Consider the following 17582-nt stretch of genomic DNA (forward strand, 5'->3'; position numbering starts at 1 on the left):
CCCCCCCCCCCCCACGGGCTCTCATCCAATGGGTTATCAGTCGGGAGGTTTGAAAAGACTTGGGCTTAGGGAGATGTTGGGAATTTTTTCCAACAATCCACGTATACTTCTTTCTGCCTCGACGTCCACAACTAAGTGAGCGGCCTGAACGGCACGCTTTCTTCACCCGGCCCCTTTTGTCCGGACTCTTCTGAATAACAGCCAGTACGTAAGTTATACACTGTTTGGTAAATTTGAGAAATGAGAATAATTTCACACTGGGTTAAGGGCAAGCAATTGGATAAGCTGATACCTCTGTAATGTTTCGTCTGCATTACTTTTTGTTTCGGTTTATTTTTTGCACGATAAGTGTGCACCCGGTCAGTATCTTGATTGTGGTAAGGCCTACGAGATTGAAAACCCACAGGATTTATATAAGAAAGGTGCGCTAAACGTATTAGTGTATTTAGTTCTATCGTATTTATGAAGTACCTCCTAAGTAGGTAGGTAGATATATGTAACCTATGGACTGTATAGCCATCACGATGCTACCCTTAATCTAGGCTCAACAAGCCCATGGTTATGTAAGTCCCTGTTGGTGAACGACAAGCGGATGTCAACGTCGTTTGCCTGCCGGTCTCATCGTCGCACTGAATGTGAAGAGTTTTACAACACTGAATTCAGGAAAATGCCTCAAGCTTTTTACCGACAGCTGTACGACTATTCATGTGTTTGCTGGCTCGCATAGCCCGACCGTCAAGCTGGTAGCATAGAGTATCCACGGTCACCTAGACAGGTAGTCAAATATCTGGTCTTTTTCATGCCCCCCACGCACCTCGATGTCGCATCAATAAATGCAAGCATCAGTGGTTTAGTGGTAAAATCCATCGTTGCCATTCAACGAATCAATTCGATGGGCCCCGTGTTCGATTCATGGCTGATGCAACCTACATTCCGAGGATTATGTTCGGCTCCGCATTGAGCCCCAGTGGCATATGACTTCGTGGAGTCCGTGTGAAAGTTCGGACATGCCGAGTCGAAGTATTTTTTTAACTTTCTTTTTCTTTTTGTTTAGATCCAACCAAGTATTAAGTCCCTGTTTTGATCTTACCCAGAATATCATCAAAAGTAGGTGTGTTTGAACGCTGCTGGTCCTGGGGTTTAGACAAAATTGGCGGTGAAGGTGCACCAGGTGATGACTGACTACCTCTGTTCCCAGACGGAAGCGAACTCGTAACTGCCGAGGCTGGTGGCGGTGGTGTCGTTGCCGATGACGGTGAAGGTTCCACGACAGGCGGCGACTGCTTTTCAGGCTTTGGCTTGTTTGCCGCTTGGGGAGTCTCTGGAAGTTTTATTGTTAGTGAATCGGAAGTCGCCTTATCAGTGACTGGACTAGACGGTGGATCAGAGATAGCCGACGAAGATGAAGATACTATAGATGGAGACTGCTTAGTCGGCTGTGTCTCTTGTTTAGGTTTCGGCGTCCATAGGCCTTGGGTGGGCTGTTTCTTCTCCGCTACTTGTGCCGCCTCTGGGACTTTTGAAGGTGGAGGGGATGATTGACTCGAGGAAGACGACGAAGATGGAGATGATTTTAATGACGAGGACTGTGGGGGTGGGTCGACAGGAGATTTCTGCGACAATTGTGGCTCCCCCGCAGGTTTTGAAGGTGTCCATAGACCTGTTGCCGGGGAAGACTTTGAGTCTTTTGATACTCGAGGCTGCCACAAGCCTTTACTTGGATTCTCCGAGGCCTTTGGAGGCGTCTGAGGACTCGGACTTGGGGAGGCTTTGGAAGACGAACCTGTCCATAGGCCCGGTGCTGCGTCAGGCTTTGGGGTTTTCGACTCTGGAGGCTGCCACAAGCCTGTATGTAGAACTGGCGAAGCCTGTGGTGGCTTTTCCGGAGAAGCTTTTGAAGGCGTTTGGGGACTCGGATCTGGGGAGGCTTTGGAAGACGAACCTGTCCATAGGCCCGGTGCTGCGTCAGGCTTTGGGGTTTTCGACTTTGGAGGCTGCCACAAGCCTGTATGTAAAGTTGGGGAAGCCTGTGGTGGCTTTTCCGGAGAAGCCTTTGAAGGCGCCTGTGGACTTGCACCCGAGGCTGTTTTGGAGGACGAACCCGTCCATAGGCCCGGTGCTGCGTCAGGCTTTGGGGGTTTCGACTTTGACGGTTGCCCTAGGGCTGGGGGAGCCTGTTGCTTCTCTGACGCCCGTGAAGGCGGTGCCTGTGGACCAGGGGTTGGGGTAGGCTGGGGTCCCAGACTTGTAGCGGTTTTTGGAGCATCTGTTGGCTTTGTGGGGGGTTTCTCCTTCTCGGACTGCGGAGCTGCGGGTGGCTTATAAGCCTTATATCCCCCGTTTGGAACCCATGGCATCAGGTCGCTTAGATCCTCATGCGGACTCAAAGTCCCTGAGCTTGACTTGGATGAGTCTTTGGCATGCGAGGAACCGGGCCTGAGAGACGGCGGCGTTGAATCAACTATGGGCTGAGTGTTTGACGGATTGGCATGCGCTGAAGCGGGCCTGAGAGACGGCGGCGTTGAATCAACTCTGGATTGAGTGTTTGACGGATTGGCATGCGCTGAACCGGGCCTGGGAGACGGCGGCGTTGAATCAACTATGGGCTGAGTGTTTGACGGATTGGCACGCGCGGAACCGGGCCTGAGAGACGGCGGCGTTGAAACGACTCTGGATTGAGTGTTTGACGAGGCTCGCAATGGACCAGCACTGGCAACAGAGTTCCCATTGAGGTTGGTCTGTTTGTTTTGGGGCGGCGTGGGTTGCCTCGTAACAGCCGGGTAAGTATTCGCGGTGTTCTTCGTCGGCTGTCTGGAGCCACCAACGGATGATTTCTGCTGATTTGTGGCGGTAAATCCTCCTGACGTTGGGGCACTGTAGCTACTTTTCTTTTGCCCCCGAAATCCCCAGCTCGACGGTGACCACCAACTTGATGCTCTAGCGGGCTGTGATTGCCTCGGCGGCGATGATGCCCAGGAGAAGGGCCAGCCCCATTCCCACGGAGACGGTGCTCGTTTGCCGATCACAGCCGTCGGTCTCGATCGATGCCATTCCTGGTCTGTGATAACTAGTTCCGGTGATATCAGGGGCGAAGAGGACGGAGGAGCTGGTACGGGCAGAGCGCCTCCGAGGGTAAGCAACATGATTGCTAGGGAGAGAAATGTAGAGAAGAACATTTTCTGTTTCTTCCCAAACCAGACAAAGCTGGTGGTAAGTATAAAATGTAAAATGACAAGATATCAATCTGGGAATTTGAATCCAGTCTCCAATGATTTGTTGTTTATTGTCTATGAATGGGGTTGCATGCATTATCATTACCTAGCTAGGTAGGTATGCAACTTGTCCTTCCAAAAACCGAGGCCTTCACCTCGGACCTCTGCGATGCAACGAATCCATTTGCACATATATACGGCATGCCACTTGGCAAGCTCAACATGGTCTCGAGAGAATTTTACTAAACTGCCGATTTCTTACCGTACTCTAGGTAAGAGGGAAGGCTGAAGTAGTAATGCAGGCCAGGCCCCCTGGCGCTACATGTACAAGTGCCTAGGTAGCCATCAGGAGCAATACATACATAGACAGGGCAGATACCCCACCGAGAATTGCACAGCCTTCAAATATAATCCATGTTCGACTGTTCGATTCGGTAATTAGGCCACCAGTTTTCTTAAAATTGGCAAAAAAAAGAAGAAGTGGATGATAAAAAGGTTTGTTAGTAGGGTTTAATGATCAATGTCGTTGGTGTTAGCTTTTTCTCTTATCTTATTCTTGGTGCTTCTTTTCCCAAAAGTATGTCGGCTGGCGCTCCATGCTTGCTTGTTCTCTATATATTGCGGCGCAATTAAATAGTCTCTGCCCCGTCCGCAAGTAGCGAATCAATCTGGAATCCTCAAACCCTGGCTTCGGCGTGGTACGTTGCCACACTGCCACAACCAACGTCCTATCTTCGGTAACAAGGTAGCCTGGACGAGGCAACACCCGTTTGAGTACCAGAGTGTAGTAGTAGCACCTATAGACAATTTTCAGGCAATTACTGTACTTGAATTTCGCGAATAAGCCTTATTACCAAAGGAGGAGAGAGGAGGAAGAGAAGAAGGAGGAGAAGAAAAAAAAAAGCCTCCGGCAAGGCAGCAGTCTGGACTCAAATGGAGGCCCACGATACTTGATCAGTTTGTTTTTGCCTGCGAAATGAACTCATTCCGGGCGCACCCAATCAATTTAGAAAGAAAGAATATTCCCCGAAACCACTGACAAAAAAAAACAGTCTTTGGTAATTTGTTCGTATGCAAAGATGCTTGCCTTTTCTCCCTTTGACCTTACAGAAGCCATGTTGCGCCGTCTTGAAGTTGGGTACCAGCGTTGAAAACACTCGACGACTGGTAAGTCAGACAGACTGCCTATCCTTGTTCACCCTGGGTAAAACTTGAGATGAGGTGGCTGAGTTTGCGGCCAAGAGAGGCTGGACCCCTGCTCATTGTTTCCATCTATAGGTACGTAATTTACCCACAAAGGTACCTACCTACTCCGTAATTACCTACGTAGTACCTACCTAGGTGCATAGGCTAGGTAGCTAGGTAGGTACTGATCAAGTTTGTACTGTTTTAATATTAGCACATCGATATTATTACACCATCTCATTCGGCCCGGTATGTAAGATTTTTGAACAAATATGATTGGTCTATCGCCTGGAAATTACACACCATGATGAATTGACGCGCAAATGACGCGGTTTTCTCATCGACACGAAAAGTCGCGGTAACAAAAATCGCGACTGACCTCGCGCGCGCGACGACCAATTAAACGCAAAATAATACCATACAGCCAAACTCCCTCCCGACTCCCTGCTTTACCAGACCCGAATCAGAACTCATTGATTCCAAAGTAGCTTTTCTGCATGGGCAATGCAAAAAGGACAAACAAAAAAAAACCCAAGAAAAAAAAAAAAAAAAAAAAAAAAAAAAAAAAAAAAAAAAAAAAAAAAAAAAAAAAAAGGTACAAAAAGACAAGAAAAATAAACCAATTGCAAGAGGAAAATAACAAAGATCGCTGAGCAATGCCAATGAACACCATGGACACCATAGTAAAGATAGCAAATATAAAGACAGAAATGATATGGTGAGTGATTGCTTCGGAATTAGCACAGTGGCTAGAGCATATACTCTGTGAAGCATGAGATAGACCTGCCGAGTGACCTCGGGCTTGCTGGGTATGGGTCATTGCCAGTATTCATTTGAGACATAAAAAGATGGGGTGGTGATGAGTCGAGTTCGACGGACTGGAGTAACCAGCCAGGCGAGATCAACATTGAGAGGGCCAGAAATGCCAAGACGAGACAGACGCTTGTCAACAGTCGTCAAATGTGAGACGTTTCCGTGTCACACTCAAAGGGGTCCTGCCCCCGCCCAATACCACGGGAGTTCGCCATGCCTTCTGCGTCGGTGCTGGACTAGGCGTAATGTTGACAAAGTCCGCAAAGTCAAACGTTTGCGACGGCGTCGCGGGGAATAAAGAGCCCCCGCCTGGTGTTGTCATCATGGAAGACGGCAGGGCGAGTGCACCTGCCAGGCTGGCTGACTTGGGTGGTGGTGTTGATGGCGGGTCCATTCGGTTCATACGTTTGGTACCTGGATTCGCCGGAGATGGAGAGGCCGCAAGGTAGAGAAGAAGGTCAGCACCTTCCTCGCCAGTCTTCTCGTTGCCGTTCTTCAACATTTCGTTGCCGAATATGTTGTTGGCTTCCCTGGACTTGCGGTTCAGTGACCTGTTGCGCATTGGCGGTGTCCGTGGCGGCGATGCTGCACGAGAGTGTTTCGAGCCCCCGGGTCGCATAAAAGAATGTGCCGGAAGTAGATCGTCATCGTCATCTGACAATGCTGCAAAGTTCTGCGGTGGCGGTGATGTTGCCAGGGCCTCTGAGATTCGATGCGAGCCCTTGAAGAGCGCAACATCTGGTCCGGTCGAGGTGGTGAAGTGCTGCTGCCGCCTAGGCTTGATGGGCGAAGATTGCGCAAGAAGATGCTGTTCCCGCCATGCTGCACTACTGTTACCGTGATACAGGACATCAAAGCCATGTGTGCCAGATGCAGACCGATGCGGTGTTGGCGAGGACCGGAAGCGCTTGCTTGGGCTGGATGCCGCATGGTCAAATGAGGCCATGTTATATGTGCGTTTACGATGATAGCCGGCACTGCTACCGTTGCTGGAACCGATTGCATCAGAAAATATTGGAGCGGCTTTAAACGGGGAGCTCATCAGTGTCCTCGATGGGTAAGGTAGATCTGAGGCGCTTGAGGAGGAGTCGGAGAGCACATCGCTTTCGAGCATCTGTTGTCTCCTCCTCCGCTCCTCCTCGAATTTAGGCTCGAGGCTGTCGAGTGTGAGGTCTTCCAGTCCATGGGTAGTCTTGAATTTGGCGAGTGCAAGTCGATTTTGCAGTCTCGAAGCAATCTGCGCGATCAAGAAGAATAATGTCAGTCATTCGGTCATAATTGGTGACAGCAAGGCGACTCGAAATCGGGACAAGACTCCGAAGAGAACAGACGTACCTTGCCGAGCTCGGCCCTCCTGAGGACTTTGTCGGCCACTGCATCCGATTGTCGTTTAGAAACAATTGTAGTCATTTTCTCGCCTCTTGACATGGAGCCGGTTGATATCGAGTATGTGCTTTGGGTTGAAAGTGCGTTCGTTGGTGGTGGTGGGATTCCAAGGGCCCGGTGAAGTTCGCTTCACAAAGTTGGGTTGGCGAGGAAACTGGACGGAGCCACGAGGTGATTGGGTGGACTCGGACCTCTTACAAGGCGCCTATTGGCGCGGCGTTTGAGGGGACCGAGCTGAGCTTAAGCTGCAGGTGGTGATTTAATTGATGAGAGACAGGCAAACGATTTCAAAATGGAGAGAAACCAACTCCCTTGTGTTACTTAGTTTCTCTTGCTGAAGGTAAGGAAGGTAGGTAAGCAGCAGTATGTAATAGTGCGTGCAGTCTCGGAAATGATCGTGAAGAGGGGCGCGAAAATATTCTACAAAAAGATTGGCTGGGTCGCATCAGTTAACGGAGGTTACTGCATGGCATGTTGTCCAGGCAAATGGGAAGCCAGGAAGGGATGTGCGCGGTAGGCTGGGTGGAGATGGTGCCTCTTCTGCAAGTGCTGATTGGAATTTCTCATTCCTGTGGAAACCGGCTTGGGACTGGGGCCCCAAGAGAATGTCCGTGAGAGGGCTCTGACGCCGCGAGCGTGCCATTGACTTGTGGCGCCTGTGCCTTACGTTCTACCTTCTTGCTAAGAGGGGTAAGCTGGCATGGGTGGAAGGCAAGCAAGGAAAGCCAGCCTGGCTTACCTGGCAATCCTGACTGCCACAGACCAATCAAGTTGCCCTGCACACTTAGGTTCAGCCAGCCCGTCCACTCAATGCAATCTGAGAGCTGCTGCTAGCAAGTCGACTGAAAGGCAAGCCATATGCACCTATTTAAACGCAAGTCTACAAATTTGTTCCGTTCAATTGGGGAGCCGAGGGCTTGGCTGGGAGATATCTACTATCGTTGTTAACATCGTGAGAGAGAATTTGTTGGATCAAATTGCAGTGATGCACGGGCTAGCTGTACCCAGTATATTTGTCTGTTTTGTAGCTTCCACGAGTAAATGGATATGGTAAACTTGGAGTTGTTGTCCAGGAACGACACAGCCACCTAGCTGAGGAGAAGAGTCACGATAATTGCACCTAGAAGAGACTTCGCAACGTAGCTTTCAACGTATTTAAAGTCGCCTCCCAGTGGTAAGACCTTGGAGCCGGGATAATATCTTAGGCGAGCTTCGGAGAAAACGTGCGCCGACCTTTTGGGACAATAGTCGTGGGAACAGCGTACAGTTCAGTTCAGTTCAAGTCGGATATCAGTCAATCCACGATAGACAGGGCAGCAAGCAGGATTTGTCGTCTGCACATAATGATCACATGCACCCTAAGCCCTGGTACCTACCTTACCTACCTTACCTTACCTATATAAGGTCTGCATCATACCTCCATCTCCTGATCTTATCAGCATCGTTGATAGGGCACACGGGCATCGATACAGACAATATTCCGCATATGATGCTGGTACCTGTCTTGCACTTGGGCAGCTATTTAAATAAAGTATTACTGAAAGACTCTACCCAACAAACCGAATCTCCAACACTCAGAACATGCGATGTGTGGGCATGGCAACCGTCGAGAGAACACTAATTACAATCCCTGTCCAGGCCCTTCCATCCTGATCAGCGTCAATTCAAGGCTTTGGGTTGGTTGCTATGGAAAAGCAGTTTCTAGCGAGGAATATTTGGCTGGGGTTACCCTGAAGTTGGGTGGGATGGCATGCTATCGATAATCGGTAATAGGAACGCACTTTTCGGGGTAATTACCAGGCTGATCACTGGCTTTTAGATGCCAAGGATACAGGGGGCTGGGTTTCTTTTCCACGTTTCCGATGTTGTCTGGGACGGCTTTGGAGATCTCTCCGCTGGCCCACACACTAGGCATTTCCCTATCCAGTAAGGAAATCTCCTAAGCAATAGCCGTTGACCATACTGGAAATTGCACCGTTCCGAGGCCCCTGGAATCGAGATCTGCTATGAGAAGTGGATGTCAAAATTGTCAGAGACGCTGCCGAACTATCCTTCAAACAAGCCCACCGCCGCAGGTTATTTGTTAGCAATAACCGCCAGTGCGGTAGCTGCCAACGTTTTTGTGGACATTTCTCGCGAATATTGACAGGGCGACTATATTCCTTAGTCTTCCAAAGTTGCGGGTCAACATTGCACCACTGTTTCTCCGTGTTCCGTATCTACCTGGTATTGGATGGTAGGTAGTACGGATTATTCCGACTTTGTGCAATCGAAACAAAGGCGGTATAGTATACCTAGTTTGCTAGTGCACAAGACAGACCAGCGAAGCACTTTCATACACAAAGCCGTATCATGACGATCCAGAAACAAGTCTGCCCCGTCGGATACAGACTCAACAGCAGTGGGGTATCAATCGGAGTACCGGATGCGGTGTATGCCCATATGCGCGGTGGCGGCAGGGAACACATGCCACGCAAGCAGGGCACGCTCCTCGCAACCGCCGGTCTAGCCTCGCGCCCAGCCATGCCTGTCTGGAAAAAGAATACTCTACCTTGTCAACCTCTTGACTTTTGTGAGAACAGACATAAAGCCACTTACGACCGATAGCCCAGATAGCTGTTACTATTCCGCCCGATAAAGTCGAAAGGATGGCTAGTCAAACTTAATTGAATCATGATTACAGTAGGACCTGTTACAAAGTTGTTGGCATATGGCTTCGTATTTGGTGCCCAATGTCGTTCGTGATGAGGGGTGGTTCCCCCTCACAAGCGCTGAGCTTAGAACTGACTGGATGGCAGCTAAATACATCGCAATAGGTGGTTGGTGTTGTGTTACGAAAGCTCAAAAAACTGTAATTGACACCACCTTCACTACGTACATGAGACTGAGGGTTACATGACAGTATTCTGTATCGCAGTTATTAATATCAATCAAGACATTTCGAGGCAAAAGACACATACGTGAGACCCACCAGTCAGAGATGAACACGCGCTTTGTGGCAAAGTGAATAAATAATGTAGATTCGACCCAACTTAATACGGCGTATTCATGCACTTCCAATGAACATGGTAAATGTCCTCTTGGCCACTGACTGCAATTATGGAGCAGACTTATCCCTTCGTAGGTAGGTACCTACCTACCTTACCTATCTACTACTGTATTCTATGAAATTGAAGCTAGCAGGGATATTGCTGCTTGTGGGAGGTTATCCCATCGGACGTCGGATCATCGCCTCATGAACGACGATAATCAATATAAGCCAACACAAATAAATGCCCACGCGATTAGAACTAGCTCAACGGATAGAATCTAGAAGTGCGCGCTTTCGGACGATTAAATGTTTTGCCTTGTTTTTGTTAAAAGTCCGAAAACGAGAAAGCAAAAGTAGACGTAGAAAAGTATTAAGGTCTCTTATCTACTAGAACTGCCCTATGGAGTAGGTAGTTGAGAGCGAGCGTCTCCACAAGGCAAAGTTCGTTGGGTCCCCACCTTGTTCAACGCTGCAACCTGCTAGCTGAAAATCTTCCCCACCTTCCCGTTCGTGGGCGAATTAATGAGTCCTTGCTTCGTATTTCACGGTAGATCCTGCCACACAAGTCGTCCATCCTCTTGGAATGCAATCGTCTCTCTTGCTTCGTAGGAGGAGCAAAGGCGACTTTTGCTTTCGGCACCAACGGCCCCAGCGACCTCTACCAAATTCTCGATTGAATGGATGTGATTTTGTCTCTGTCTTCTCGGCTCTTTAATCTTGTCCGCCTCTGCCTCTTGGGTGGATGCTTGTTTGTGAGCGCAATTTCATTGTGCCGCCAGCATTTGAAACGAACTACGTCATCAAAACCTCATTCCAACATTAAAGACCTCCACCCAGAGTGCTGCCAAGAGTCTTTCGCTCACAGTCGGTGGTATTGCTTGATTACCGGTTAGCCTTGAGGCCGGCCCCTGTCTATCCTGTCAGGGTGGGTGCTTTGGCGGCTTTTTTGGGTTGGAATAGCGCGCCTTGCCTGCAGCTGTCCCGCCCCGGCCAGGGGAGAGCTCCAACAGAAGCAAGACAAGCTCCTTGTCATTCTTCCCACCCCCTCACCTATTGTCTCGGCTTATCAGTCTGCAAGGTTGCAGCAAGACGGCGCTACGGAGCACGTTGCCCAGTCGGGTATTGCGGATAGCTTGCAAGGTGTGGTTGGTTTCCTGTGGTGTGCAGTCGTGCTGCAATTGACTGCGGTGAAAAGCGCCAGTGGGGGTTTGGTGTGGGTGTGGTAGTTGACTGATCGATATCTGGTATCTCATCCGACGCCATGATCACAAAGGTACGTGGATACCTTTTTTTTTCGGTCAATCTCTCTGACTCTCTATTCTGAATTTACCTTACTTACATCCACTCTCGCCAATGCAGGCTTTGGTCTGATTTTTGGTTTGGTCTGATTTTTTATTTAATTTTTTTCTGTCAGGTTGTCGCTCCTGCAGATAGTGGTTCTGCCAGCTCATAGTCAAAAAAATATCCTCTCCACCTAGGGATGGAATAATCTTTTCCCTCGCTTTCGTCCCATCAATCCTTCCCTCCCCTCTCGTTTGCTGCCTACGCAAGTTCTTCTCGTTTCTTTTCGTCCCATTGCTTGCTACCGTGGTTGATTAGTTGCGTGTTGCTGGTGCATCAGTTCTGAATCAAGGCATTGTGTTGACTACCGTCATAGCTCATTGTTTCTGTTTCTGGTGCTTGTCTCCACACTGGCACCCTGTCTTTTCTGTTTTATTTTTGGCCAGATAGCATCGACTCAAGTTTTCTTCGTCCATAACCCTCTTCTGCTCTGTCCTCAGTCAATTTTGTCAGGGCAAATTCCTGTCAATTGCCAGGCCGAGAGCAAGAGGTAACCAAAGGAAGCTTGCAGGAGTCGCGTAATCGACGTCTGCTAAGGGAGGGCACCACGAGAACAATGGCGCCACTGTTCAGCGCTCTCAAGAGCATCCGGAGAGCTTCGAGGCACAGCTTCAAGACGGCACCACCGCCCTCCCCGGTTCCGGAACATGATACAGCTTCAGCGGGCGAGTCTTCGAGTGACGCCGATGCTGCTAGTAATGGCACTGCGCCCACCAGCGGCTCCATAACTCCTCCATCCATATCCGCGCAGTCGGACCCAGCTCTTAACCTCAGCTTACCGACCGCTCGGGATGATGATGGACCTTATAACATCACCACCCGGCCGCCGATGCCTGGCCAGCGCGACAGCGGCTTCGCATCGGCTTCGAACCGATACAGCATGTATGGGGCTGGATCCGGTTCAGTATCGACCCCGCCTAATGGTACATCACCACCCTCGAAAAGGCCATCACGTGGCAAATACGCACCCAGGATCCTGAATGTCGAGGACAGGACCTTTGTTAGTGACCCTCTTACCCCCAAATATATCTAGAGTCATGGCATCGGCAAATATGCATGCAACTGGGAGAGTCTGGATAGATACCAACTGCTAACGGTGAAACAGGTTCACCAAAAGCTACTAACTATGAGAGGCGAGGTCGGTGAGCCTAGCAAGCTCGTTGATGGCACCGTAACAGTGCATTATCAAAACAATCAAATGCCCTCCCTCGAATTCCCAGTATGCTCGTCTCAATTTAAGGCCTTAGTACCCCTTTTCCCAGGTACCAACAGACTTCGGCTCGACTACACGAGCTCTAAGCACACTCACGGAGAGCTGAATTCTTCATGGATTACCGTCAACTATGTACCGACTACGAACTGCCCGCCGCTGCAGCTGGCTATCTTGGTGGCCAAGGACTCTTCAAGAACATTCGATTCCGTGCCGAACAGGGTCGAGCGTGAGGGGAATGGGCTGGATGCTGCCGTTCGTAAGTTCCGAATGGCAGCTTATCTGTGGCAGGCTTTCACGGCCGAGCAGATGGCATTGCATGCCAAGGCGGAGAAGACACACGCAGATCCTCACCGTCCTGCAGCCGTAGTAGACTACAGATCGTTCAGATTCGAGGAGGAATGGACCCATGGCTCATTCAGCAGTCGCGACCAAGAGAATGGGACTATGCGATCAGAGGCCAGGGTTCACATTGTGGAGATGGACAAGACGGTGGCCGAGATTCGTGACGCCGACTTGGCCCAGCAAAATCAGGATGCAAAGAACCCCGGTGGTCTGTTCGATATTGCAATGGGCGCTCTCAAGGATTACTTCAAACCGCAACCGGGACAAAAGCACTACGTGGCTGCTCTGATCCTGGATTCGCACTGGGACCCTTCTAATCAACTCATCACAGGCCATGCTGCTTTGGGTGGCGGCAATGGTGAGGTAAACCTGGGGTTGTTCGGATCGCATTGTCTGTGGAGCTATCCGACATGCATTGAGGAAGTTGACGCCTGCTTCACGGACTGCAACCCTACAGACTCGAAATTCGTAGCCAACGACTGTCGGGAGGCTGGCAGTAGCTGGGAAGCATGCAACATCGGAATTGGTTCACATCTTCATGAAGTCGGTCATTTGTTCGGCCTACCCCATCGATCTTCGGGAGTCATGTGTCGCGACTATGTGCGCCTACATCGCAGCTTTGTCGCCCGCGAGGCGTTCTGTACTAGGACCAAGGAGAAGGGCGGACCGGTGGCTGATAAGGAGGAGTGCCAATGGACTTGGCTGGACTATTTGACCCTTCGCACGCATCCTTGCTTCTTGACGTCAATGGATAACATGACAACGGACATGGGAGTTATGGCCTGGCCAACTGATCCAGACTCGGTCATGATCACTTCGCAAGCCGGACTATCTCACATCGAACTCTATGCCGATGGCGAGGAGGAATGTTGCGAGACCATGACGTTTGACAAGGATACGCGCTCTACCATGCTGCGGGAGAAGGATTTGCGTTATAAACTACCAACAAACAAGCGGCTGGCTCCGTTCCGTATGGTCGCCCGCTCGTTCGGAGGAGGAAGGTTCGAAACTGCAGACTTTAAGCGACTAGCGGCTGTCGATTCCAACTTCAAGCTCGATGGAAGGACATATTGGAGAAGCCCACGCGTTGGTTCATCCAGCCTGGAGGATTCAGAAAAGCACGAGGTGGTCTGCACCCCGGCGCGTCAAGGCGACGACAACAAGAGCAGGATCATGAAGCGCATAGTCGTCTACTCCGGCAGCTATCTCAACGGCATAGAGTTTGTTTATGACGATGACTCACGCCAGTTGTTTGGAAACAAGGGCGGGAAGCCTGGGGGTGACACTTTTGATCTGAGTAAGTCATACGGATCTAAAGTCCTGATAGCCGATGATGCTAACTCTTTTGCCATTAGACATTCCCCGCGGCGAGCAGCTTGCCGGCTTTAAAGTGAAGTCGGGAAGCTGGGTGGACGCAATTCAGATCCTGACAGATCAAAACAGGCGATCGACATGGTTTGGCACCGCGAGCAACGGTACTCTTACTACGTAAGTTGCGTCTTAATTATCGATCCTCGACAAATAAAAAATTCAGTGTGACTAACCCAGCGCTTGTAGGACGCACCTCGTACCTCCCAGGGGTTTCCGCATCTGTGGTGTCGCTGGATCATGCGGCTCATGGGTGGATGCTTTCCAAATCGTTTACCGACGTGGTTGAACTCGCACAAGCCGCATACCTTTACCCCAACACACAAAAGACCCCGATACTTCACGATCAAAATCACATCAAAATACCGATACACATCCCGCCAATCTTTTATACCCACGACTATATTCAGGAGCCACACGGGAGGCCGATGACCGTCACTCGAAGCTACAGTTTTCCAGCGACACATTTGAACAGCAGGAACCGCATATGGTCCGGTCTGCTCCATTGTTTGCCGTACATACCATGGTTGTCTCATACCACTTTCCGCCACTTTCGCCTCTTTGCTTCTCCTGGCTTCTTTGCTTCTGGTTGATCCTATCTATACAGTCTACCGCAGCGCAAATCTCGACCCAATCAGTTCCAATAATAATTCTCCGACAAAAGAAAATGGCTAATAACTACTGGATCGCGATGGCCGGGAAAGCGCAACGGTTGTCCTCTACTAATCAGTCCTCTTGTTTTGCATGGGTTTGGGTCGGTGTTTCTAACACATGAGCTGGGATAGATAATGTGGACTCAGCTTGCTCTGCGCTCCAGATCGTCAGGGCTTTTATCTTTGTTTCTTTTGTTGAGGGATAACCCTTGTGATTAGTACATAGAGCCTGGGAATAACAGAAGAGGCCATGACTTTCGCAAAAAGAATGATCCATCCATTATGCAATACCATCATGAAACTACCGACTATATGAACTCTTTGAAATAACCGAGCACCTTGTCTGACTCCTGGTAGTGGGGTAGAACCCGCATCCTGACCTTGTGGCAGATGAAGGCAAATTCGCATGCAATCACCAGCCACTGTCAAAATAAACTTTGACGGCGGAGAGCCTAACGGACAGCAATTAAAGGGGAAGTGTTCTTCATCGAGCCTTGTGCTGTATGTCTTCGGCTACACGCTAGCGCCCCGAAGAACGCATTTTCCGCCAGCTGTCCTTCCTTCACTCATCCATTCCCTTTCTAATCCATTGGAGCACCAGTCGCTCCTGTCATGGTGATAAGCCAGCGGCTCAAACCCACCTCCAGCGCCCAAATATCAAGTGAAAATTCTCAGTGCCTTTTCCGAGGATAACTGGAAAAAAAAAAAAAAAAAAAAAAGAAAAAAAAAGTTCCAAGCAAAATTGCGAATACAATCAAAGTGAACCTGTCATCGACCGCTCATCCCATCGACGATACGGGCCTGCTCGGCCGGGGAGAACATGGTAGCGCCCTGCTTGAGGGCGTGTACCAGCATGGGCACGGCGTCGTTCTTGAAGTCGTCGGCGGCCCTGATCTTGTCCAGGTCCTCGGCAAATTCCTTGGTGGCTTGCTGCAGGTAAAAGGCCTCGAATTCGGGAGAGGCAGTCTTTTGTGCGGCCGCTGGCTTGGTTTGTTTTGAGTTGTTGGTGTTCATATTGGGAAATTTTTGAGAATTTTGAGTAAGATTTTTTTTTCTTCTTCCCTCCTCCGACGGGCCAAAGTGTTCCTGAGACCTTTGACGTTCCCGCTCAGTAAGTATGAACAGATGTTCAGGCAAGTGAGTTTTCAATGTCTTGGATTGAGGTTTGGTCTGAGATTCCTTTTTGCGCCAGATAGAGGCAAGCTGCAAGGTGCATTGTAGTGGACATGATGTCTTGGTACAGACAATTATCAGGTACGTTTCCCTCGAGTAGCCGCATGTGGGGCCGCGCCGGGCGGGTCATCCCCACGCCACGCCACACCATCTCACCTCCATTTTCCAGATTTCCGGCCGGTGTATATTTATCGGCATTTTACGATCAAATGTTTGCCTTGTTCTCGAAAAACAAAAAGCCCCCCACAACTATATATTGTATATGTAGCCTGTAAAATAATGCTACGATGGTTCCGATGCGCCTGCACCTGCCGAGTCATTAACTCACATATCCCCGCCGACCTACCATAGTACTACAATTCGACTTGAATTGATGTCACTGTGATGGCAGAGGGAAAGTTTGTAACCGAGTGTGGCCTTTTTCTTCAATATCGAAAAACGAACACGACTGGAGATCCCGGTGTGGGGGGTACTGCAATAAAAAAAAAAAAAACACACACACAGTTTTCTGCATAGCCTTGCGTGTCTAGTGAAGTCCAAACTACCTAGGCATAATAGATCGGTTGCATAACTGAATGAGTTGACACATGATTGCACGTCGAAAGATATGTCCTGTTCTGGACATAACCCTTGTCGATTGTCATAACGGTGTACTGTTATAGCGGGAAACCAAGTCACCCAGAACATAGCAAGCTTTGAAAAGAACCACCACGGACCTTGAACGGATAAACAACTTGTTGGTACCATGAACGGGAAGGCTATCCATCTCAGGGCCAGCATTTCAACTATTTGGGCGCTGATGCTGTTGAATCGAAACTTGAAGAAAGTCACTAGTTACGAAAACGGACTGCCGGTCTTATTGGAATCTGGTGAGAAAGAAAGAAGAAAGAAGGAGAAAGAAGGAGAAAAAAAATAAAAAATAAAAACCCCCGGCAGAAATTCAGCTACCGGGAGATTTGGCAATGAGCGAATAACATCCCATACGTTCTGCAGGCTGCTATGATCACGGTTGGCAAAGTCTGTCAGGATATATGCTAAGCTCCTTGTTTCCTCAAACCAAGGAACTGGCAACTCCTAGAGGATTGTTGCCGCCCAGCCACCCAATCTCTCCATGTCATGCATTTTCAGAGCCAGCATAAAACCCAGTCGGCGGGCAGAAAGGCAGCCCAAAACCAGCATGGGGTGGTCACATCGGTGGATATGTGCATTTCAAAGCCGTGACAAATCTCCTAAAGTAAGTTGAGTGTATCTGAAGTGACACTGCATTATCTATCAGCACATTATAAGTTCTACAGTGTTGATTATTGCATTTGGTATACTTGGTGTTGACTAAAGAGTATATGTTCCGCGGCGAAAGAAGTATGCGACGTTAATCTACTTTCAAGTCAGCTTTTGATAACAGCAACAGGATTATTGTCCAATCTTAGGTACAGATTATATTTTGGAAAAGTGCTGCGGACGAGCGAAGGTGGCGACCGTACCAAAAAGAGCTAACAAGCTGCCAAGGAATATTCTGAATCGTATTGGAATATTGCTCGTAAAACCTCCTCGTCACTCGTTGACTCGAGGCAAATCAGTCATGAGTAAGCGATCAATGCGTGCATAGATACGGAGTGTTCTCGTCCTGGCCAGACGCTCGCACTGCCGCCGGCACTAGATTAGCGACTAGCATTTATCAGATACCGCTCATAGATAAGTCTTTCTTCAGTGATCAATGTATAATTGGAGTAGTAAACACCCACGATGAATACGTAGCATGGGACCGGGAATCATGCATAGCAACGTCCAAGTCCGCGACCAGGTGCCGCTATTATGTTTTAGGCTGTTTCTGTTGTGTTGTTGTTGCGTACTCAGTAGTATAAAAG

At 49.4% G+C, this 17582-nt stretch overlaps 4 protein-coding genes across 4 annotated transcripts; 1 reads left to right on the top strand and 3 right to left on the bottom strand.

Annotated features, from left to right (window-relative positions):
• Positions 1-1067: 1067 nt before the first annotated feature.
• On the bottom strand, positions 1068-3143 carry PgNI_00478 (uncharacterized protein; the record flags this gene model as incomplete). The annotated part of the gene is given in 2 exon segments (XM_031120558.1): positions 1068-1075; positions 1091-3143. 2 exon segments carry the CDS (start codon positions 3141-3143, stop codon positions 1068-1070), a joined length of 2061 nt encoding a protein of 686 aa, XP_030987975.1.
• Positions 3144-5343: 2200 nt separating this feature from the next.
• On the bottom strand, positions 5344-6909 carry PgNI_00479 (uncharacterized protein; the record flags this gene model as incomplete). The annotated part of the gene is made up of 2 exons (XM_031120559.1): positions 6546-6909; positions 5344-6447 (listed from the first exon to the last, which is right to left on the bottom strand). Exons 1-2 carry the CDS (start codon positions 6636-6638, stop codon positions 5344-5346), a joined length of 1197 nt encoding a protein of 398 aa, XP_030987976.1. The 5' UTR covers positions 6639-6909.
• Positions 6910-10239: 3330 nt separating this feature from the next.
• PgNI_00480 (uncharacterized protein) lies at positions 10240-14819 on the top strand. Its single transcript, XM_031120560.1, has 5 exons — positions 10240-10900; positions 10987-11968; positions 12074-13820; positions 13879-14011; positions 14081-14819. Exons 2-5 carry the CDS (start codon positions 11525-11527, stop codon positions 14178-14180), a joined length of 2424 nt encoding a protein of 807 aa, XP_030986607.1. The 5' UTR covers positions 10240-10900; positions 10987-11524; the 3' UTR covers positions 14181-14819.
• A 493-nt stretch (positions 14820-15312) lies between these two features.
• On the bottom strand, positions 15313-15558 carry PgNI_00481 (uncharacterized protein; the record flags this gene model as incomplete). Its single annotated transcript, XM_031120561.1, has 1 exon — positions 15313-15558. The coding sequence occupies one exon, from the start codon at positions 15556-15558 to the stop codon at positions 15313-15315; it is 246 nt and encodes an 81-aa protein (XP_030986606.1).
• Positions 15559-17582: the final 2024 nt, after the last annotated feature.

Source organism: Pyricularia grisea, assembly GCF_004355905.1.
Source record: "Pyricularia grisea strain NI907 chromosome Unknown Pyricularia_grisea_NI907_Scaffold_1, whole genome shotgun sequence".
Taxonomy (NCBI): domain Eukaryota; kingdom Fungi; phylum Ascomycota; class Sordariomycetes; order Magnaporthales; family Pyriculariaceae; genus Pyricularia; species Pyricularia grisea.